Source organism: Haematobia irritans, chromosome 5 (genome assembly GCF_050003625.1).
Source record: "Haematobia irritans isolate KBUSLIRL chromosome 5, ASM5000362v1, whole genome shotgun sequence".
Taxonomy (NCBI): domain Eukaryota; kingdom Metazoa; phylum Arthropoda; class Insecta; order Diptera; family Muscidae; genus Haematobia; species Haematobia irritans.
The window spans coordinates 141,118,462-141,142,643 of NC_134401.1; the positions used below are offsets into that span (position 1 = coordinate 141,118,462).

At 31.6% G+C, this 24,182-nt stretch overlaps 1 protein-coding gene across 1 annotated transcript in view; it reads left to right on the plus strand.

Annotated features, from left to right (window-relative positions):
* The first annotated feature begins 302 nt into the window (after window positions 1-302).
* Window positions 303-24,182, plus strand: part of NaCP60E (Na channel protein 60E) — a 424,396-nt gene continuing 400,516 nt past the window's right edge. Inside the window, exon 1 of the mRNA XM_075308943.1 lies at window positions 303-1,371. Coding sequence (XP_075165058.1) covers window positions 1,335-1,371 — 37 coding nt within the window. The 5' untranslated portion in view covers window positions 303-1,334. The remainder of the gene's footprint in view (window positions 1,372-24,182) is intronic.

A 24,182-nucleotide genomic window follows, 5' to 3' on the forward strand; every position in this document is an offset into this window, starting at 1 on the left:
CTAAATGGGAACAACGAAAATACCACAAAAAATGTTGAACGTGTTAAACAATCGAAAACAACAACGACGACAGATACTACAAAATTGGGAGCAACAGCTAAAGTCTCCACTTCAAATCACAAAGCTGGGGCAACAACATGAACCACAGCGATATCATCAGCAACAGCAGCAGCAGCAGCAACCACAGTCACAGCCAAAGGATCTTAAGGACTACGTGCACAGAAAACAAGAAAAACAGCCATGGCTAAGTGGTCGACTGCTGTATAAAATAAAATGCCATCAATGGAATGGAATGTAACAAATTGAAAATATCAACTAAAACTCAATTTAATTTTCCAAAACTCGTCAACAACAAACAGACAGACAGATAGAAAAACAAACTGAATGACCATAAAAGAGAAAACTAAGATAAACACTCATAAAAAAAATAAGCGGGAATAAAATCGACTCTTGCTTTTGGCTCTACGGAAACGAAAACTGAACGTTCATAAAACAAAAATAAGGTAACAAAAAAGCATTGCGCAAACAATAGCAACGATAAAGGAAGAAAATGTAAAAATCCAAGGCAACTTAACACAAAAAGTTCCAATAGCCCTAAAGGACTTAAAGCCAAAGTGGAATTAACCAAACAATCAATCAAACAATGAGCATAAAATTTTCAAACTTTGTTTCAACTTTGAGCAGCAGCATTACCAGGGGCTTGAGTTTTATTTTTAATTGAGTGAAAAAGAAACTCAAATAAAAAACTGAAACTTTCAGCTTGCTCTGCAAAATATCCTTTGGAAGAAGTTCTACGGACATTTTGCACTTTTTATCTTGCTTTTGGCCTTCAAGAAGCCATAAATGTCATTAACTCAAATCACCTTAAACATCCCAAAAAGGCCTACACTTCAAGAGGAAATAAACAAAAACTCGTAAATAAAACCTCAAATCTGGGAGAGGGAGAGAAAGAGAGGAGACATTTATAAGAATAAACCTCACCCATTAAGTCATCCCTCACAAAATTTATGAGAATAGAAATCTCTTTCAAAATTCTCTAACAACAAGCAATAGCATAAACATTACTTAGAGGAATCGGAAATAGCTACATAACAGAGAGAAAGGAGAGGGAAAGCAAAGCTTAGAGCAAGAGAACCCCTGAGAGATAATAGGTGATTGCAAAATCAACCATTCTTATAAGCCACAACAAAGTATCATTAACCACAACAACAAAATAAAAAAAAGGAAATTCTTACTTATCAACAAAATCAGGACATCCAACGAACCTTAAAACAATCCAAAGGACATTCATCCACACAACACAAGGAATTCCCACGAAAAAAAAAACCATCAAGATGAGTAATAATGACAAAACACCAACATCGAACGAAGGTAAGTGTTGAAAACTAAATATGTTTATCTAGTTGATTGTAGAGACAAGAGGAGGCCTGATCTAATGGCCACAATAAATCTTTTTAAGTATTCGATGTTATCCATCATTATTGTTATAATGTTGTGGAGAGTAACATTGAGAGGTTTTTTTTATTTAAGATTATGGTCTTTTTATATATCGATGCAAATAGGATACTCGACTTCATACCCTTCACCACCTTGTGGTATTAGGAATTAAAAGGTTGTGAGAATTTATTCCGAATAAAAAATTGTAACAGACTGACCAATCGAAGTATTGGCAATCGCTAGCCACTTTTTCCCAAACAAGAAATTATTTTCCGATTCAATCACGAAATTAATTGATCCAATAGTTTAGTTACTTGTCAATAAATAATTTTATACAGTATTTAATTATCAATTACACCAAAATTAACAAGTATATACGGCCGTAAGTTCGGCCAGGCCGAAGCTTATGTTCCCTCCACCATGGATTGCGTAGAAACTTGTACTAAAGACTGTCATCCACAATCGAATTACTTGGGTTGTTGTAACACTTGCCGATGGCAAGGTATCTTAAAACTTCCTAACACCGTAATATATACCACATAGTCCATACATTGGTATATATTAAACTAAAAAAGGGCGTTTAAATACGTATATAATTAAGTTTAAAGTTTCTATAGAAATAAAATTTTGACAAAATTTTCTATAGAAATAAAATTTTGACAAAATTTTCAATAGAAATAAAATTTTGACAAAATTTTCTATAGAAATAAAATTTTGACAAAATCTATACATATAAAATTCAAATTATGTTTGTTTATTTGTTTGTTTGTTTGTTTGTTTGTTTATTTGTATGTTCCGGGTTGGCGCGAAAACGGCTGAACCGATTTACTTGAAACTTTCAGAGATCGTGGGGGGCACTCATGTGCTGAAAATAGGGTACCTCATGTGCTGAAAATAGGGTACATATGGTCGCGGAGAGGAACCTCCCCTTTGTCCGACTTTTTGAAAATTAAAACAAAGTTGACCGATTTGCTTGAAATTTTCATTGAAGATTGGGGTTGGCATCTAGACAAAGATCCGCTACTTTTTATTTCGATATTTGGTGGCGGAGGGGGCCTCCCCTTTGTTCGACTTTTTTTAAGTACAGTGAAAAAACAAAAATTCTCTAAATTATCTGAGATTTACAGAGAACATGTGGTGAGGTTATGGAATTAATATGGGGTACCCGATGATTTCATTTGTGGAAGGGGAGGGGGACCTCCCCCTTGCCCTACTTTTTGAAACTTGTAACAAAATTATGCGATTTGTTTGAAATTTTCATTGAATGTTGGGGTTGGCATCTAGACAAAAATCTGCTACATTATTTTTCGATATTTGGTCGGGGAGGGGGACCACCCCTTTGCCGAATTTTTTTGTTTCAAAGTACAAACAAAACTAAACTCCCCCGACTGAAATTTTACGGAAAAATGGGTTATGAAATTTATATCAGGTTCTTGATTTTTTAATAAAAATAAAAGGGCATAGGGAGACATCCGCTTCTATTAAGTACATACAGAGAAACAATTAAACAATTAAACTTAAAGGAGGTCCTCCTCTAAAACTGCAAAAAAAAACAACAATTCTTAAGATTTCTTGAAATTTACATAGGCAGTGGGGGAAGTTTATGAACGAAGAGGCAACCTTCCTTGCCCCACACTTGAAGGACAGTTTCAAGAATTTTCAGGGAAGTTTAGGGGTGCTATTCACTACGGTGTTTGTCGATATTGTATCGGGGAAAGTGACGTCCCTTTAAAACAATAGAGCAAAATTTAAACATCGCCGATCTACTTGAAATTTACAGGGAACGTGGGAGGAGGTGATTAAATTTATACATGATTTTTAAATTAGTATATGATTTTTCGATATCTGGTTGAGGAAGGGGAAAATTGAAATAAACTTTGTCGATTTACTTCGATAGAATTTATAGGGACCATTGAAATTACAATAGGGCACGTGATAGTCCGATATCAGGTCGGAGTGGAGCGAAGGTGGGGAGAGGCTTCCCTTTTGTCCGTTTTTTTTTTTTCTTAAATTGAAAGTAGAGGGTTGTCCGTAAATGGGAACTCGGTAGATAATTTGATGATTTTGGCACAGGCTTCTGCCAGACTTCTTTTTAGTAAAGAACTTAAATTTACATGAAATTGGCAGCCAACGTAGAGGGTGCATCATTTTCCAACATTTTAGCAAATGTTAATGTGGTAAAATTTTTTACTACTTTTGCTTTTTCCGATTTATTGGATGGGAAACAGTATTTCTTTGTATGTTATTATAATATAGTGCTTAATTTTCAGATATGTTGAGGAGAAGGATACCTTTCCTTGACAAACCCACTTAAAATTCACAAGAAATATAGAAGATTGTCCAACTACTTGAATACAGAACATTATTAAACAAATTTGGAGGAAAGGGTACACCCACTCCCACCGTATTTGTACCTATAAACGAAAAATCAAGTAGTCCGATTTGTTTAAAAGAATTCAAATCTTTTCGAATTTGTTTTCAGCACGAAGGATATAGTTGACTAAGTTAACGCAAAATGTTCCTCCAAATACGCTTCGGAAGGCGCAGCGAAGCGGGCCGGGTTACGCTATAATCTATATATATAAAATTCAATCTATGTTTGTATGTTTGTTTATTTGTTTATTTGTATGTTCCGAGTTGGCTCAAAAACGGCTGAACCGATTTACTTGAAACTTTCCGAGATCATGTGGTGAAAATAGGGCACCTCATTTTTTGACACATGGTCGCGGAGGGGGACCTCCCCTTTGTCGGACTTTTTGAAAATTGGACCAAAGTTGACCGATTTGCTTGAAATTTTCATTGAAGGTTGGGGTTGGCATCTAGACAAAGATCCGCTACTTTATATTTCGATATTTGGTGGCGGAGGGGCACCTCCCCTTTGTTCGACTTTTTTTTAAAGTACAGTGAAAAAAACTAAAATTCTCTAAATTGTCTGAGATTTACAGAGAACATGCGGTGAGGTTATGGAATTAATATGGTGTACCTGATGATTTCATATGTGGACGGGGAGGGGGACCTCCCCCTTGACCTACTTTTTGAAACTTGGAATAAAATTATGCGATTTGCTTGAAATTTTCATTGAATGTTGGGGTTGGCATCTAGACAAAAATCCGCTACATTATTTTTCGATATTTGGTCGGGGAGGAGGACCACCCATTTGCCCGACTTTTTTTAAAGTACAGTGAAAACATAACTAAACTCCCCCGACTGAAATTTTACTGAAAAAATGGGTGAGGTTATGAAATTTATATCAGGTTCCTGATTTTTTAATAAAAATAAAAAGGCATAGGGAGACATCCGCTTCTCTTAAGTACATACAGAGAAACAATTTAACTTTACCGAGTTACTTGAAATTTACAGAGGACTGGGGAGAAGTTACGATATTAATAGTTGATACCTGATTTTGTGTTATTTGGACGAAAGAGAGGCCGCCCCTTTAGGAGAAGGATACTTTTCCTTGACAAACCACACTTAAAATTCACAAGAAATATAAAAGATTGTCCAACTACTTGAATACAGAACATTATTTAAAAAATTTGGGGGAAAGGGTACACCCTCTCCCCGACATTTTTTAAAACGAACCGTTTTACATATGCATATCCGCCGTATTTGTACCCATAAACGAAAAAGCAAGTAGTCCGATTTGTTTGAAAGAATTCAAATCTTTTCGAATTTGTTTTCAGCACGAAGGATATGGTTGACTAAGTTAACGCAAAATGTTACTATAAATACGCTTCGGAAGGCGCAGCGAAGCGGGCCGGGTTACGCTAGTTTTCTATATAAATAACATTTTGACAATGTTTTCTATAAAAATAAAATTTTGGTTGATTATTTTTGACTCGAGTGGCAACCATGATTATGAACCGATATGGACCAATTTTTGTGCGATTGGGGATCGGCTATATATAAGTATAGACCGAAATGGACCAATTTTGGCATGGTTATTAGCGGCCTTATACTAACACCACGTTGCAAATTTCAACCGGATCGGACGAATTTACCTCCTCCAAGAGGCTCCGGAGATCAAATCTGGGGAGCGGTTTATATGGGGGGCTATATATAATTATGGACCCATTCTTGCGTGTTTGTTAGAGACCACATTCTAACACCATGTTCCAAATTTCAACCGGATCGGAAAAAGTTTGCTCCTCCAAGAGGCTCCAGAGGACAAATCTGAGGATCGATTTATATGGGGATATATATAATTATGGATCGATATGGACCAATTCTAGCATGGTTATTAGAGACCATATACTAACACCACGTACCAAATTTCAATCGGATCGCATGAATTTTGCTCCTCTAAGAGGCTCCGGAGGTCTAATCTGGGCATCGGCTTATATGGGGGCTATATATAATTATGGACCGATATGGACCAATTTTGGCATGGTTGTTAGAGACCATATACTAACACCACGTACCAAACTTTTGCTACTCTAAGAGGATCCGGAGGTCAAATCTGGGGATCGGTTTATATGGGGGCTATATATAATTATGGGCCGATTTGGACCAATTTTTGCATGATCATTAGAGAACATATACCAACACCATGTATCAAATTTCAGCCGGATCGGATGAAATTTGCTTCTCTTAGAGGCTCCGCAAGCCAAATCGGGTGATCGGTTTATATGGGGGCTATATATAATTATGGACCGATGTGGACCAATTTTTACATGGTTGTTAGATACCATATATTGGTCTAATCTGGGGATCGGCTTATATGGGGGCTATATATAATTATGGACCGATATGGACCAATGTTTGCATGGTTGTTAGAGACCATATACTAACAGCATATACCAAAATTCATCCGGATCGGATGAAATTTGGTTCTTTTAGAGCAATCGCAATCCAAATTTGTGGGTTCGTTTATATGAGGGCTATACGTAAAAGTGGACCGATATGGCCCATTTGCAATACCATCCGACCTACATCAATAACAACTACTTGAGCCAAGTTTCAAGTCGCTAGCTTGTTTCGTTCGGAAGTTAGCGTGATTTCAACAGACGGACGGACGGAAATGCTCAGATCGACTCAGAATTTCACCACGACCCAGAATATATATAATTGTGGGGTCTTACAGCAATATTTCGATGTGTTACAAACGGAATGACAAAGTTAATATATCCCCATCCTATGGTGGAGGGTATAAAAAAAGACGTCTTTTTTATACCCACCACCATAGAATGGTGATGGGGGTATAATAAGCTTGTAATTCCGTGTGTAAAACATCGAAACATCGAAATATCGACTTCCGACTATATAAAGTATATATTCTTGATCAGGGAGAGATTCGAAGACGATATAAGCATGTCCGTCTGTCTGCCTGTTGTAATCACGCTACAGCCTTCAATAATTGCGCTATCGTCCTGAAATTTGGCGCAGATTCGTTTTTTGGTTGCAGGCAGGTCAAGTTCGAAGATGGTCCAAGTTTTGATATAGTCCCCATATAAACCGACTTCTCGATTTGGGGTCTTGGGCTTATAAAAAACGTAGTTTTTGTCCAATTACCCTGAATTTGAAAATCTAGAGGTACTTGAGGACCATAAAGAGGTGTGCCGAAAATGGTCCGTATCGGTCCATGTTTTGGTATAGTCGCCATATAGACCGATCTCTCGATCTATATGGGGTCTAGAAACTGTATTTTCTATCCGATTTGCCTGAAATTGGAAATTTAGAGGTATTTTAGGAATATACAGAGGTGTGTCGCAAATGGACCATATCGGTATATGTTTTGGATGTTTTGGTATAGCCCCCATGTAGACCGATCACCCGATTTTGCTTCTCGAGCTTCTAGAAACTGTATTTTCTATCCGATTTTCCTCAAATTGAAAATCTAGAGGTATTTTAGGACCATAAAGACGTGTGTCGAAAATGGTCCCCATCGGTCCATGTTTTGGTATAGCCCCCATATAGACCGATCTCCCGATTTTGCTTCTTGGGCTTCTATAAACTGTATTTATTACCCGATTTGCCTGAAATTGGAAATCTGGAGGTATTTTGGGACCCCAAATATGAGTGCCGAAATTGAGGTGTATCGGTCCATGTTTTGGTATAGCCCCCATATAGACCGATCTCCCGAATTTGGTTCTTGGGCGTCTAGAAACTGTATTTTCTATACGATTTTCCTCAAATTGAAAATCTAGAGGTATTTTGGGGACCTTAAAGAGGTGTGTCGAAAATGGTCCGTATCGGACCATGTTTTGGTATAGCCCCCATATAGACCGATCTCCCGATTTTGGTTCTTGGGCGTCTAGAAACTGTATTTTCTATCCGATTTTCCTCAAATTGAAAATCTAGAGGTATTTTAGGACCATAAAGAGGTGTCTCGAAAATAGTCCGTATCGGTCCATGTTTTGGTATAGCCCCCGTATAGACCGATCTCCCGATTTTTATTCTTTGGCTTCTATAAACTGTATTTATTGCCCGATTTGCCTGAAATTGGAAATCTAGACGTATTTTGGGACCCCAAATATGTGTGCCGAAATTGAGGTGTATCCGTCCATCTTTTTGGTATAACCCCCATATAGACCGATCTCTCGTTTTTACTTCTTGGACGTCTAGAGACTAATTTTCTAGCCGATTTGATTGAAATTGAAAATCGACAGGTATTTTAAGATCACAAATAGGTGTGTCGCAAATGGTGCCTATTGGTCCATATTTTGGTAAAGCCCTCATATAGACCAATCTCCCGACTTTATTTCTTGGGCTTCTAGTATCCGTAGTTTTTATCCAAATTGCCGGAAATTAAAAATATAGACGTATCTTAGGACCATAAAGAGGTCCGTCTCGGTCCATGTTTTGGTATAGCCCCTATATAGACTGATCTCTCGATTTTACTTTTTGGGCTTCTAAAATTCGTAGTTTTCACCAATTCGTCTGAAAGTGGAATTCTAGAGGTATTTGAGGAATATTAAGAGGTGGTGAGTATGGGTCCATGTTTTGCTATAGGCCCCATATAGACCTAACTCCCGAATTTATTTCTAGGACTTCAAATCAAGGCGTTATTTCATCATATACGCGATATGTTTATGATGTCTCTAAAACTCAAACCAAATTGGTTCTCATAAATCCAGAATCTGAGCTGGTCTTCATAGGTAGAATCTTTAATTTTTTTCTTCGGGAAGCGTACTGGTTGAACTGATTTGCTTGGGAGAAGATTTGTCATCAAACCCCCTAAAATACTATATATTATCAAGTAATCCGCTACGGCGATGAGTTTTCAAAGTAATATAGTAAATTTCAATTCATGGTGGTGGGTATTTAAGATTCGGCCGAACTTACTGCTGTATATAATTGTTTTTATCAAAATTTGATTTTTTTGACAAAATTTTATTTCTCTACAAAATTTTGTAAAAATGCTATTTCTCTAGAAAATTTAAAATTTTTATTTTTCTAGAAAATGTTGTCCACATTTTATTATACCCTGCGCCACATTGTGGAACAGGGTATTATAAGTTAGTGCATATGTTTGCAACACCCAGAAGGAGGCGAGATAGACACATGGTGTCTTTGGCAATAATGCTCAGGGTGGGTCCCTGAGTCGATATAACCATGTCCGTCTGTCTGTGAACACATTTTTGTGATCAAAGTCTAGTTCGCAATTTAAGTCCAATCGCCTTCAAATTTGGCACATGCTCCTAATTAGGGTCAGAATAGAACCCTATTGATTTTGGAAGAAATCGGTTCAGATTTACATATAGCTCCCATATATATCTTTCGCCCGATATGGACTTATATGGCCCCCGAAGCCAGATTTTTGGCCGAATTTGGTTGAAATTTTGCACTAGGAGTACAATTAGTAGTATAGTCAAGTGTGCAAAATTTGATTGAAATCGGTTCAGATTTAGATATAGCTCCCATATATATCTTTCGCCCGATATGGACTAATATGGTCCTAAAAGCCAGAGTTTTGGCCCAATTTGGTTGAAATTTTGCACAGGGAGTAGATTTAGCATTGTAGCTATGCGAGCCAAATTTGGTTTAAATCGATTCAGATTTAGATATAGCTCCCATATATATCATTCGCCCGATATGCACTTATATGGCCCAGAAGCCAGAGTTTTATCCCGATTAGCTTGAAATTTTGCACAAGGAGTACAATTGGTAGTATAGTCGTGTGTGCCAAATTTGATTGAAATCGGTTCAGATTTAGATATAGCTTCCATATATATTTTTCGCCCGATATGGACTTATATGGCCCCAGAAGCCAGAGTTTTGGTCCAATTTGGTTGAAATTTTGCACTAGGAATACAATTAGTAACATATATATAGTCATGTGTGCTAAATTTGGTTGAAATCGGTTCAGATTTAGATATAGCTCCCATATATATGTTTTTCTGATTTCGACAAAAATGGTCAAAATACCAACATTTTCCTTGTTAAATCGCCACTGCTTAGTCGAAAAGTTGTAAAAATTACTCTAATTTTCCAAAACTTCTAATACATGTACATCGAGCGATAAATCATAAATAAACTTTTGCGAAATTTCCTTAAAATTGCTTCAGATTTAAATGTTTCCCATATTTTTTTACTAAAATTGTGTTCCACCCTAGTGCATCAGCCAACTTAAATTTTGAGTCTATAGATTTTGTAAAAGTCTATCAAATTCTGTCCAGATCGAGTGATATTTAAATGTATGTTTTTGGGACAAACCTTTATATATAGCACCCAACACATTTGACGGATGTGATATGGTATCGAAAATTTAGATCTACAAGTGGTGCAGGGTATAATATACTCGGCCCCTCCCGACTTTAGACTTTCCTTACTTGTTTTTTTACTTTAATTTGCCAAAATTTTATTTCTATAGACAATTTTGCCAAAATTTTATTTCTATATTTCTATATTTTATTTTATTTGCAAACATTTTATTTTTATAGAAAAGTTTTCCATTTTATAGCGAATTTTACCAAAATTTTATTTCTATGGAAAATTTTGCAAAATGTTTATTTCAATGAAAATTTTTTGTCAAAGTTTTATTTCTATGCAAATTTTGCAAAAATTTTATTTCTATGGAAAATTTTGCAAAAATTTTATTTCTATAGAAAATTTTGCCAAAATTTTATTTCTACAGAAAATTTAGCAAAACTTTTATTTCTACAGAAATATTTTATTTTTTAAAAAAAAATTTGGCAAACATTTTATTTTTACAGAAAACTTTGCAAAAAATGATTTTTATAGAAAATTTTGCCAAAATTTTATTTCTATGGAAAATTTTGCAAAATTTTTATTTCTATGAAAATTTTTTCGAAATGGAAAGTTTTGCCAAAATTTTATTTCTATAAAAATGTTTGCTAACATTTTATTTCCATAGATAATTTTGCCAAAATTTTATTTCTACAGAAAATTTTGCAAAATTTGTTTTATATAATATTTTGCAAACATTTTATTTTTACAGAAAATTTTTCAAAAATTTTATTTTCATAGAAAAGTTTGCCAAATTGTTTAAAGATATTGAATTTATAAATATAAATATAAAATTTTATTTGTATGGTAATTTTTACAAAATTTTATTTCTATGGTAAATTTTTTTTTGGGAGCCACCGTGGTGCAATGGTTAGCATGCCCGCCTTGCATACACAAGGTCGTGGGTTCGATTCCTGCTACGACCGAACACCAAAAAGTTTTTCAGCGGTGGATTATCCCACCTCAGTTATGCTGGTGACATTTCTGAGGGTTTCAAAGCTTCTCTAAGTGGTTTCACTGGAATGTGGAACGCCGTTCGGACTCGGCTATAAAAAGGAGGTCCCTTGTCATTGAGGTTAACATGGAATCGGGCAGCACTCAGTGATAAGAGAGAAGTTCACCACTGTGGTATCACAATGGACTGAATAGTCTAAGTGAGCCTGATATATCGGGCTGCCACATAACCTAACCTAACCTAACATGGTAAATTTTGACAAAATTTTATTTCTATAGAAAATTTTTTTAAAAATTTATTTCTATTGAAATTTTGTCAAAATTGTATTTCTATAGAAAATTTTTCAAACATTTTATTTTTATAGAAAGTTTGTCATAATTTTATTTTTATAGCGAATTTTAACAAAATTGTATTTCTATGGAAAATTTTGCCATTTTATTTCTATGGAAACTTTTGCAAAATTTTTATTTTTATGAAATTTTTTTTCAAAGTTTTATTTCTATGGAAAATTTTGCCAAAATTTTATTGCTATAGAAAATTTTGCCAAAATTTTATTTCTACAAAAAATTTTGCAAAAATTTTATTTCTACAGAAAATTTTGCAAAAATTTTATTTTTATAAAATATTTGGCAAACATTTTTTTTACAGAAAATTTTGCAAAAATTTTATTTTTATAAAATATTTGGCAAACATTTTATTTTTACAGAAAATTTTGCAAAAATTTCATTTTTATAGAAAATTTTGCAAAAATTTTATTTCTATGAAAATTTTTTCGAAATGGAAAGTTTTGCCAAAATTTTATTTCTATAAAAATGTTTGCTAACATTTTATTTCCATAGACAATTTTGCCAACATTTTATTTCTACAGAAAATTTTGCAAAATTTGTTTTATATAATATTTTGCAAACATTTTATTTTTACAGAAAATTTTTCAAAAATTTTATTTTTATAGAAAAGTTTGCCAAATTGTTTAAAGATATTGAATTTATAAATATAAATATATTATTTTATTTGTATGGAAATTTTTACAAAATTTTATTTCTATGGAAAATTTTGACAATTTTATTTCTATAGAAAATGTTTTTAAAAATTGATTTCTATTGAAATTTTGTCAAAATTCTATTTCTACAGAAAAATTTGTCAAAATTTTGTACCAATAGAAAATTTTATCAAAATTTTTTTCTTTAGAAAAGTTTGCCAAAATTTTATTTCTGTCATAATTTTATTTTATTTTGTCAAAATTTTATTTCTATAGAAAATTTTCCCAAAATTTTATTTCTATAGAAAATTTTGTGAAAATTTTTATAGTAAATTTTGTCAAAATTTTATTTCTATAAAAAATTTTGTCTAAATTTCTACTTCTACAGGAATTTTTCACAAAATTTTATTTCTAGAAAAATTTTTCTCAAAATTTTATTTCTATAGTAAATTTTGTCAAAATTTTATATCTAGAGACAATTTTGACAAAATTTTATTTCTATAGAAAATCTTGCCAAAATGATTACTTCTATAGAAAATGTTGTCTAAATGAAAAAACTTGTCAACAATTTATTAACGATTTTGTGTGGAATTTTAATATAAATTGGAAATTTTTGAGCATCCCAAAATGGGACAAGAGTTAGTAAAGTACTGGCAAAACTGATCGTATTTGATCCACTTTTTCCTTTCCTTTCCTTGGGTGCGAACACGTACATCACGAACTACGCCATCTGTTGTCAATCCTGCATCACTAATCGACACACCCAATATAATTTCAATTATTTGTCAATTATTCTTACAAATCTCTCACATCTAAAAATTTAAAAACCTTAAATTTTTCCTATGGTAAAAAAAAAAGAAATCAAGTGATTAATTGGCAAAATACCATCACGTATGTCTTAAAGTAAATCTCTTGCCTTAGCGGAAATTATTCAAAGTAGACATCCTAAGAATGTGCCAAACACAAACATATCTAAAATCACTTAAACTCTTTGGTAGAGATTGCCCAGGAACTTATTTTTTGCATGTATTTTGTTTTGTACACAAGCGATACCGGTATACCGTAACAGGTAAAAAGGCCAAAAATAAACCAGGATAATAAATGATTCTCTCTTAATGTTGGTCGAAAAAAATTTTGTTGTAGCATATCTTCAGGCGTTTTGTATTCGAAGCAAGATTTTTAGATTTACACCTACTTTTTTTGGTATCACATCCGCTATGTCATTTATCATTCTAGTGAATATGCCCTGGTTTCCAATGTGCCAGAAGAAAAACGAGATTGCCTACATATATTCCAGTTAAAAGCGAATGCCAGTACCATTGACAGTTGGCCATTTTTCAGATGCTGAACTCATTTTCTGTGTGTGTGTTTCGGTTCACTTTGTTTGTTATTCTAACCAGGAAGAAGACTTTCTGCATCCTTATTTTGTGTGTCTTCCGGTGTGTCATTGTTAGAAATGGGATTTTTTCTCTATGTTTTTTCTCTTCTTTTTTTTTTTTAAGAGAACCAACGAACCTTAAAATATTCATAAAATATTGCCGGTCTAATCCTTATTTTCATTTTGGGGCCATGTTAGGGCGGCCCTTAATATCCTTGGACGACTATCGGCGATTATGTTTGCTGTTTTTCAAAAGATCACATCACCTGACAAACCATCTTTTATTGCTTTTAGTTCAGGCAATTTAACAATAGTTGAATATCATTTTCCTTGCCTTTGTTCGAAAATAATAAAGTAAAGAAAGGAAAATTTGTGTGCAAATCTTTTGTAGCCTCTTGTGTGTCCTTCATGAGTTGATTGTAATCATGCCTTTAAAAAGTTCTGGTAAACGAAATTGTAATTCTGTAACAATTGTTGCAACACACATACCAGCTATGTTATCTCTTTTGTCATGAAATCTGAGTTTCTGAATTTGTAAAAGCTAAAGTTTATTACATGGAAATTCAAGGAGGCATAAAAGAATCATGAAATATCTTGGAAATATCAAAATATTATTTTCATAGTACATCATGGCTTATAGCGATATATTGTTGTATAAACAAAAAAACAACCTTTACACACACCCTAGAGAAAGAGGGTATATTTTTTTTCTTTCATGTTTGCAATTCTGTCCGTCTCCCTGAATAACGTGGACCAGTACAGTTCATCACTGTGATGATAGCGGAAATTCACGAGACAAATGTTAACAAACTGTGGAACCGCACTGTACAGAAATTCGAACAAACTGTGGAACGGATTACAAATATAACAAATATAAATATAAAAAAAAAAAATAATATAATACAAATAATGCAACTATAATGCCAAAAATAATCTACCAAAATTGCAATACAATTTTACCAAAAATCTCCCAAAAAAATCTTATTTTGAAGTTTTTGATCAAATGTTAGTGGTTAGTATCAAAAAAAACTTTATTTCTTTTCGAAGAAATGTTTTATTATTTTATTTAAGAAGATTATTTATTATTTATTTTGGGATCTCTGGTGTAAAAATATCGTTAGAATTGTTTGCACCATCAAGGGAAAGGGGAATTTACAATGGATTTTGATAGTATGAATTAAAATGAAGCTTAAAATATTTGAAGATATCGAATTTGATAGAACTTTTTACAAAATTTTATTTGTATGGAAATTTTTACAAAATTTTATTTCTATGGAAAATTTTGTCAAAATTTTATTTCTATAGGAAATTTTTGTTAAAATTTTATTTCTATAGACAATTTTGTCAAAATTTTATTTCTACAGAAAATTTTGTCAAAATTTTATACCTATAGAAAATTTTGTCAAAATTTTATTTTTATAGTAAATTTTGTGAAAATTTTATTTTTATAGTAAATTTTGACAAAATTTTATTGCTATAGAAAATTTTCTTAAAATTTTATTAATACAGAAAATGCAGTCGAAATTTTTACTTCTATAGAAAATTTTCTCAAAATTGTATTAATACAGAAAATTTTCTCAAAATTTTATTTCTATAGAAAATTTTGTCAACATTTATTTCTATGGAATATTTTGTCAAAATTTTATTTCTATAGAAAATTTTGTTAAAATTTTATTTCTATTGAAAATTTAGTCAAAATTTTATTTCTATAGAAAATTTTGTCAAAATGTTATACCTATAGAAAATTTTGACAAAATTTTATTGCTATAGCAAAATTTGTCAACATTTATTTCTATGGAAAATTTTTTCAAAATTTTATTTCTATAGAAAATTTTGTCCAAACTTTATTTCAAAATTTTATTTCTTTTTCAAAATTTTATTTCTGTAGAAAATTTTTTCAAAATTTTACTTCTATAGAAAATTTTGTCAACATTTTATTTCTGTAGAATATTTTGTCAAAAATTTTATTTCTAAAGAAAATTTTCTCAAAATTTTATTTCTAAAGAAAATTTTCTCAAAATTTTATTTCTATATAAAATTTTAGTTCTATAATAAATTTTGTCTAAATTTGATTGCTATCGAAATTTTTGTCAACATTTCATTTCTATAGAAAATTTTCTCAAAATTTTACTTCTATAGAAAATGCTGTTAAAATGTTTACTTCTATAGAAAATGTAAATTAAATCTACAGAAAATTTTGTCAAAATTTAACTTCTACAGAAAATTTTGTCAAAATTTAACTTCTATAGAAAATTTTATCACAATTTTAATTATATAGAAAATTTTGTCTACATTTTTACTTCTACAGACAGTTTTCTCAAAATTTAATTTCTATAGAAAATTAAGTCAAAATTTTATTTCTATAGAAAATTTTGTCAAAATTTAATTTCAATAGAAAATTTTGTCAAAATTGTATTTCAATAGAAAATATATTCAAAATTTTATTTCTATAGAAAATTTTTTCAAAATTTTATTTCTATAGAAATTTTTGTCAAAATTGTATTTCTATAGAATATTTTGTCAACAATTTTATTTCTATAGAAAATTTTCTCAAACTTTATTTCTATATAAAATTTTCTCAAAATTTTAGTTCTATAGTAAATTTTGTCTAAATTTTATTTCTATCGAAATTTTTTTCAACATTTTATTTCTATCGAAAATTTTCTCAAAATTTTATTTCTATAGAAAATGCTGTCAAAATGTTTACTTCTATAGAAAATGTCAAAATTTTTAATTCTACAGAAAATTTTGTCAAACTTTAACTTCTATAGAAAATTTTATCACAATTTTACTTCTATAGACAATTTTGTCTACATTTTTACTTCTACAGACATTTTTCTCCAAATTTAATTTCTATAGAAAATTTAGTCAAATTGATTACTTCTATAGAAAATTTTCTCAAAATTTTAGTTCTATAGTAAATTTTGTCTAAATTTTATTTCTATCGAAATTTTTGTCAACATTTTATTTCTATAGAAAATGTTCTCAAAATTTTATTTCTATAGAAAATTTTCTCAAAATTTTATTTCTATAGAAAATTTTCTCAAAATTTTATTTCTATAGTAAATTTTGTCAACATTTTATTTCGATAGAAAATTTTCTCAAAATTTTATTTCTATAGAAAATTTTCTCAAAATGTTATTTCTACAGAAAACTTTCTCAAAATTTTATTTCTATAGAAAATTTTCTCAAAATTTTATGTCTATAGAACATTTTCTCAAAATTTTATTTTTACAGAAAATTTTCTCAAATTTTATTTCTATAGAAAATTTTCTCAAAAATTTATTTAGATAGAAAATTTTCTCAAAATTTTATTAATATAGAACATTTTCTCAAAATTTTATTTCTATAGAAAATTTTGTCTACATTTCATTTCTATAGAAAATTTTGTCAACATTTATTTCTATGGAAAATTTTTTCAAAATTTTATTTCTAGAGTAAATTTTGTCAAAATTGTATTCGTATCGAAAATTTTCTCAAAATACAATTTGTATAGAAAATGTTCTCAAAATTTTAGTTCTACACAGAAAAGAATTTCCGTAGTTAAAATTTAACTTATTCTTTTTTGCAAAAAAATTATTTGCTTGTATTATTTTTATAGAAATTTTCCACATCTTATGAAATCTTACTTTTTTAAGTATGTCTCAAACATTTTATGAACTAAACGAGAGTATAAAGTTCACTGACCGTACACATAAGTTCAATATGAACTAAAACTAATGAAAATTTTCGTACGATTCCCAAAAATAGTAAGAATGAACTACTATTTGGCTAAAATGGTCATGATTTGGCGCCAATGATTTTCTTCTTTACTTTTAGTTAATTTTTTCTTCTATGAGATGATGTAATTTCGTGAACTGCAGTTCAAAAGTACAACAGGGCATTAAAAATTCCTGGTTTTAACAACGCTTTGCGGAAATCTCAAAATGTGGAGTAAAATTTAGTTAAATTTTCGATCGTGGTAGTTCATTCTTCCTATAAAACAGTTCACTTTTTTGTCAAAATTTTATTTCTATAGAAAATTTTGTCAAAATTTTATTTCTATAGAAAATTTTGTCAAAATTTTATTTCTATAGAAAATTTTGTCAAAATTTTATTTCTATAGAAAATTTTGTCAAAATTTTATTTCTATAGAAAATTTTGTCAAAATTTTATTTCTATAGAAAATTTTGTCAAAATTTTATTTCTATAGAAAATTTTGTCAAAATTTTATTTCTATAGAAAATTTTGTCAAAATTTTATTTCTATAGAAAATTTTGTCAAAATCTTATTTCTATAGAAAATTTTGTCAAAATCTTATTTCTATAGAAAATTTAGCAAAAATTTTATTTCTATAGAAAATTTTGCCAAAATTTTTTTCTATAGAAAATTCAGTAAAAATGTTATTACTATAGAAAAATTTGTCAACATTGTATTTCTATAGAAAATTTTGTTAAAATTTTATTTCTATAGAAAATTTTGTCAAAATTTAATTTCTATAGAAAATTTTGTCAAAATTTTATTTCTATAGAAAATTTTGTTAAAATTTTATTTCTATAGACAATTTTGTCAAAATTTTATTTCTATAGAAAATTTTGTCAAAATTTTATTTCTTTAGAAAATGTTGTCAAAATCTTATTTCTACAGAAAATTTTGCAAAAATGTTATTTCTATTGAAAATTTTTTTCAACATTTTATTTCTGTGGCAAACTTTGTTAAATTTTATTTGTATAGAAAATTTTGTAAAAAATTTATTTCTATAGAAAAATTAAATATCTCTTAGTTGAAGAGGAATATTTTGCAAATCTACCAAAACTTCAAAAATTTTACCAATCTACCAACTGTGGCAACCGTGATTACAAAGGCCTACAGCATCTCACTGAAAACTTGCCCTAGAAGAAAACCAAGGGGGAAAACTCGACCGCCATGGTGATCTACGGACATCAGTTATATGAGAAAAATCCTGCAGGAAGCTCTAACAGAGCTCCATAGGATAGGAACAAGATGAATATGACAGGATATAAGCAAGAATTTAGAAGGATTCAGCACAACCCTTGGTATGATTACTGTAATAGCAATGAAGATACGTCCGAGGCTTGCACATTACGTAAGGTACTAGCATCTATTAACTCCGCTCTTGGTTTCAGTAAAACATCGGACGCCCATTGGTCAATGTCCAATGAGGAGGCCCTCGAGAAATTGTTGGACATACATTTTCCTGTAAATCAGACGACTGAACCATCTTCTGGCAGTACCATAGAGGCCTATCGGTCAGTTCCTATCGGGGAAATTTTATCGGAATCTATCCACCGAACCTGATGGAATTACACCAGCGGTAACTTGGCGGTGACTGAAAGAATGGTTGTTGGCGAAATGTAATGGCTACATATATTCCAGGAAAGTGGAGAAAAACAAACGTCATTTCCATCCACGGAGGAGTTCTATCACCTCTTCTTTGGAATGTTGCTTTAAACAACCTTCTGATTTCCCCAGAAAATGAAAGGATAAAATTGCTTACATACGCAGATGATATGGCTCTAGCATTCAGGGAAAAATTCCCCTCTACAATTAGAAATACCATACAGAGAGCCCTCACAATAACCCGATTGTCTAAATGAATCCCCCTAAAATGACCCCCTTCCCCAACTTTATCCTATTCTACCTTATCGACAAACATTAACCACATACCCACATTAGATATCTTTGTGTATATAAAATTTTCCAAATTTATTCTCATTCAAATATCCATTGGTTCTGACTATTGTTGATGGTCCATGTCCTGGAATACACAATTTCTCAAATTCATACGTGCTCTGCCAACATGGATGTCATTTTAATTTTATGCATTGTCATCTTTCATTATTACGCTTTTGAATGTGTTGTTGTGTTAATTCCTCTTAACAATTGCAGATATTTCATATTTGCATGACAAGAAATTGCTGTGACTTAATATCTCTGTGACACAAAAGAATAAATATCCTAGGAGAAATTTATATGTTACAGTGGCCAAAAGAAAAAATGCAAAAAATTCGGTGAAATTTGATGTGAACTTTTTCGGTAGGAAATTTGATTTTAAAAATTGTCTTTTTGAAATTTTTTGAAAATTAAAAATATTTTTTTATGGACTCCATAGGAGAAGAAAATTTTGGTAATGTTAGAAAATTTAAGAAAATTTTAGAAAAATGTAACTAAAATTAAAAAAAAATGTTTGACATATTTTTTCACAAAAGAAAATTTCGTAGTGTGAAGAAAAAAATTGGAGTTCAAAATTTCAAAACTTTCTTTGATGCTATACGAAGTTCAATATGGACGCATTATTGTTAAAATGTACAAATTTTTTCAACAAATTCATGAAAAATGTATGAGACATAATTATTTTATCACCTGTTGCAGTTTGATAGGAGTACAAAATGGCAAACATGTTTTCACGAAGTTAAATATGGTAAAAATTGGTAAAGATTGGTAAAATTTACAAATTTTAAGAAATTCTGAACTATGTTGTGGGAGACACGAATTTAATAAAACTTTATGTTTCATAGGGAGCCACCGTGGTGCAATGGTTAGCATGCCCGCCTTGCATACACAAGGCCGTGGGTTCGACCGGACACCAAAAAGTTTTTCAGCGGTGGATTATCCCACCTCAGTAATGCTGGTGACATTTCTGAGGGTTTCAAAACTTCTTAAAGTGGTTTCACTGCAATGTGGAACGCCGTTCGGACTCGGCTGTAAAAAGGAGGTCCCTTGTCATTGAGCTTAACATGGAATCGGGCAGCACTCAGTGATAAGAGAGAAGTTCACCAATGTGGTATCACAATGGACTGAATAGTCTAAGTGAGCCTGATACATCGAGGTGCCACCTAACCTAACCTAACCTTTATGTTTCATAACGTACACAAAAAAGTCATGGAAACTTTCTCAAAACATAATAATTCCATGGACTAAAAAAATAATTAAATTAGCTTTAGAGTCATATACACTCAAAAAAAGGTTACTTGGATCCAAAGATTTTGACTTTCCTTTAAGGATTTTGGTATTGATTCCGAGCCAAAGATGGGGGTTCTTTAAACTAAGGAATTTTTTTTTGCGACCTATTTGGCTTTAAATCTAGGACCTATAAAATTAAAATTAGGATACAGATCTCATTTATCGAATTTTCATTATCTTTTCGCGGTATAATAATAAAGCTATTCGCTTACAAACAAATACCAGTTTAAAAATCCATATCATGACGGATACTTCCATTTAAAAAATATTTTCTTAATTCAAAAAAAAAAAAAAAAACTTTAAACCAAAAATGCTAAATCTTCAAAATAAGTCTTAGCCTATATTTGAAGCGTTTTTATCTTAAATCTAAAGATTCAATATTTCAGTTAATTTAAGGACGATTACTTTCAATCAAAAATATGTTTCTTTACTTTAAGGAAATTTTGCCTTAGTTTAAAGACATGCAAATTTAACGAAGGGACGCAAATTTTCAAAATGTGTGTCCTAAATTTATAGAAAAAAATGTTGAAACAAAGATGATAAACTTTTTATACCCTCCACCATAGGATGGGGTGTATATTAACTTTGTCATTCCGTTTGTAACACATCGAAATATTGCTCTAAGACCCCATAAAGTATATATATTCTGGGTCGTGGTGAAATTCTGAGTCGATCTGAGCATGTCCGTCCGTCCGTCCGTCTGTTGAAATCACGCTAACTTCCGAACGAAACAAGCTATCGACTTGAAACTTGGCACAAGTAGTTGTTATTGATGTAGGTCTGATGGTATTGCAAATATGCCATATCGGTCCACTTTTACGTATAGCCCCCATATAAACGGACCCCCAAATTTGGCTTGCGATTGCTCTAAGAGAAGCAAATTACATCCGATCCGGCTGAAATTTGGTACATGGAGTAAGTATATGGTCTCTAACAACCATGCAAAAAGTGGTCCACATCGGTCCATAATTATATATAGCCCCCATATAAACCGATCCCCAGATTTGGCTTGCGGAGCCTCTAAGAGAAGCAAATTTCATCCGATCCGGCTGAAATTTGGTACATGGTGTTAGTATATGGTCTCTAATAACCATGCAAAAATTGGTCAACATCGGTCCATAATTATATATAGCCCCCATATAAACCGATCCCCCGATTTGGCTTGCGGAGCCTCTAAGAGAAGCAAATTTCATCCGATCCGGCTGAAATTTGGTACATGGTGTTAGTATATGGTCTCTAACAACCATGCAAAAATTGGTCCACATCGGTCCATAATTATATATAACCCCGGTTATATATAAACCGATCCCCAGATTTGGCTTGCGGAGCCTCTAAGAGAAGAAAAATTCATCCGATCCGGCTGAAATTTGATACATTATGTTAGTATATGTTCCTTAACAACCATGCAAAAATTGGTCCACATCGGTGCATAATTATATATAGCCCCTATATAAACCGATCCCCAGATTTGGCTTGCATAGCCTCTAAGAGAAGCAAATTTCATCCGATCCGGCTGAAATTTGGTACATGGTGTTAGTATATGGTCTCTAACAACCATGCAAAAATTGGTCCACATCGGTAAATAATTATATATAGCCCCCATATAAACCGATCCCCAGATTTAACCCCGGTGCCCCTTGGAAGAGCAAAATTCATCCGATTCGGTCGAAATTTGGTACGTGATGTTAGTATATGGTATCCAACAACCATGCATAAATTGGTTCATATCAGTCCATAATTATATACAGCCCCATATAGACCGATCCACAGATTTGACCTCCAGTGCCTTTTGGAGAAGCAAAATTCATCCGATCTGATTGAAATTTGGTACGCAGTTTTACTATATGATATTTAACAACCATGCCAAAAGTGGTCCATAATCATATATAGCCCCCATATAAACCGATCCCGAGATTTGGTTTTGGAACCTCTTGGATGAGCAAATTTCATCCGAGTCATTTGAAATTTGGTACATTGTGCTAGTATATGGCCGTTAACAACCATGCCTAACTAGGTCCATATCGGTCTATAGTTATATATAGCCCTCAGATAAATCGATCCCCAATCACACCAAAATTGGTCCATATCAAATTCATAATTGTATATAGCCCCCATATAAGCGTCACCCATATTTCAATTCTGGCTCCCTACGTACCGTGCAAAAGTCCATATCGATTCGTAATTATTTGTAGACTTACATACATTTTTGTCTAATATATACCACGTGTGGACTAACTGACAATTTAGAAAACGATTTAAGATACCACAACCCAAGTAATTCATATAACAGTCTTTCGTATAACAATCTTTCGTAGAAGTTTCTACGCAATCCATTGTGGAGGGTACATAAGATTCGGCCTGGCCGAACTTACGGCCGTTTATACTTGTTTTAATTAAAATTTCATTATTTTAAAGAAAATTGTCCTCAATAGTGTGTAAATTGCGCATCCTAGAATTGAGGTGGCGTAATTTGTAATATCACGTAAATATTTGTTTCAGTGTAGAGTTTTTTTTTAGAGAGCTCAACCTTTAATTTATGATCCGAAACATTTTATTTATAAAATATTTAATTTCAAAATAAACACTTTTTTTACAAATATAAAAATATATAAATTTTATGATAATCTAGATTCAGTCAGAACTATCAACTATATCAACAAATTATTTATATACATTTTTTCCTTCCATGTCCTCAGTTTGCAAGATCTGATCATTTTTAGAATTTTAAACATGTTTTAAATAATTTTTTTTTTTTGCTTTTGTTTATTTATTTTCTAATTTATTCAAACAAAATGCCAACAAGACTAAATAAAATGATGATGAATATTCCTAAAATATTACCGTTAACACATGTAATGGGTGATAATATAAAGAAGACCAATGCTTGAGTGTAACTCTCGCTCTCTCATCTCTCTTGTGTATGTGGGTTTTCTTTACTGTGTGCAAGACATTCCCATAATACATGGAAAACAATACAATGCGATACAATACCACATATGCCCACTCACTTCCACACACACCCACAAGCTATTGGCAAACAAAGGAAATTCTCTAGTTATACGGCTATACAATATACAAGAAGTTATTTAATATGCGTTGCATGGCAGGCAAAGCTTTATATTTTTCATTTTCATTTTTATTATTTCATTTTATGGTAAAGAACACAAAATAAATTGTTTGTGAAATAACTACCTCGCTCGTTCTTCGTTACAAAGTGGAGGAACTCGAATGAGTGCCAAAATGAAATGTGGAAAGGAAAAGATTGAAAACAATATAAAATTAAAACACCAAAGAAATCACAGTGAAATGATAAAGCGACAATAGATATTTTAAATAAAATAAATTAAAATTAAATAACATCACAACATCAATTACAAAAAAATTTGCTTAATTTTGGTTTTCGCATAATTTAAATGCTTTAGACTACACTGTCTTTGTTTGATGACATCAAATAAAAGTTAGATTTGGCAAAATGACAAGTACTATGATTAGAATTTTTTCCTGGGTACGGGATATGCAAGGATGTTACTATAATTCCTGCTTTATATTTTTGAAGAATTTTTTTCACTATATTTTGTAAAGGGTGTTTTTTTAAAATCTATATGAAAATTTTTCATAAAAACAAACAAAAATAAAAACAAGTATATACGGTCATAAGTTCGGCCAGGCCGAATCTTATGTAAACTTCACCATGGATTGCGTAGAAACTTCTTGGATTGCGGCCGATGGCAAGGCATCTTAAAACTTCTAAACATCTTCTTCTAAATTGTAAGTTAGTCCAT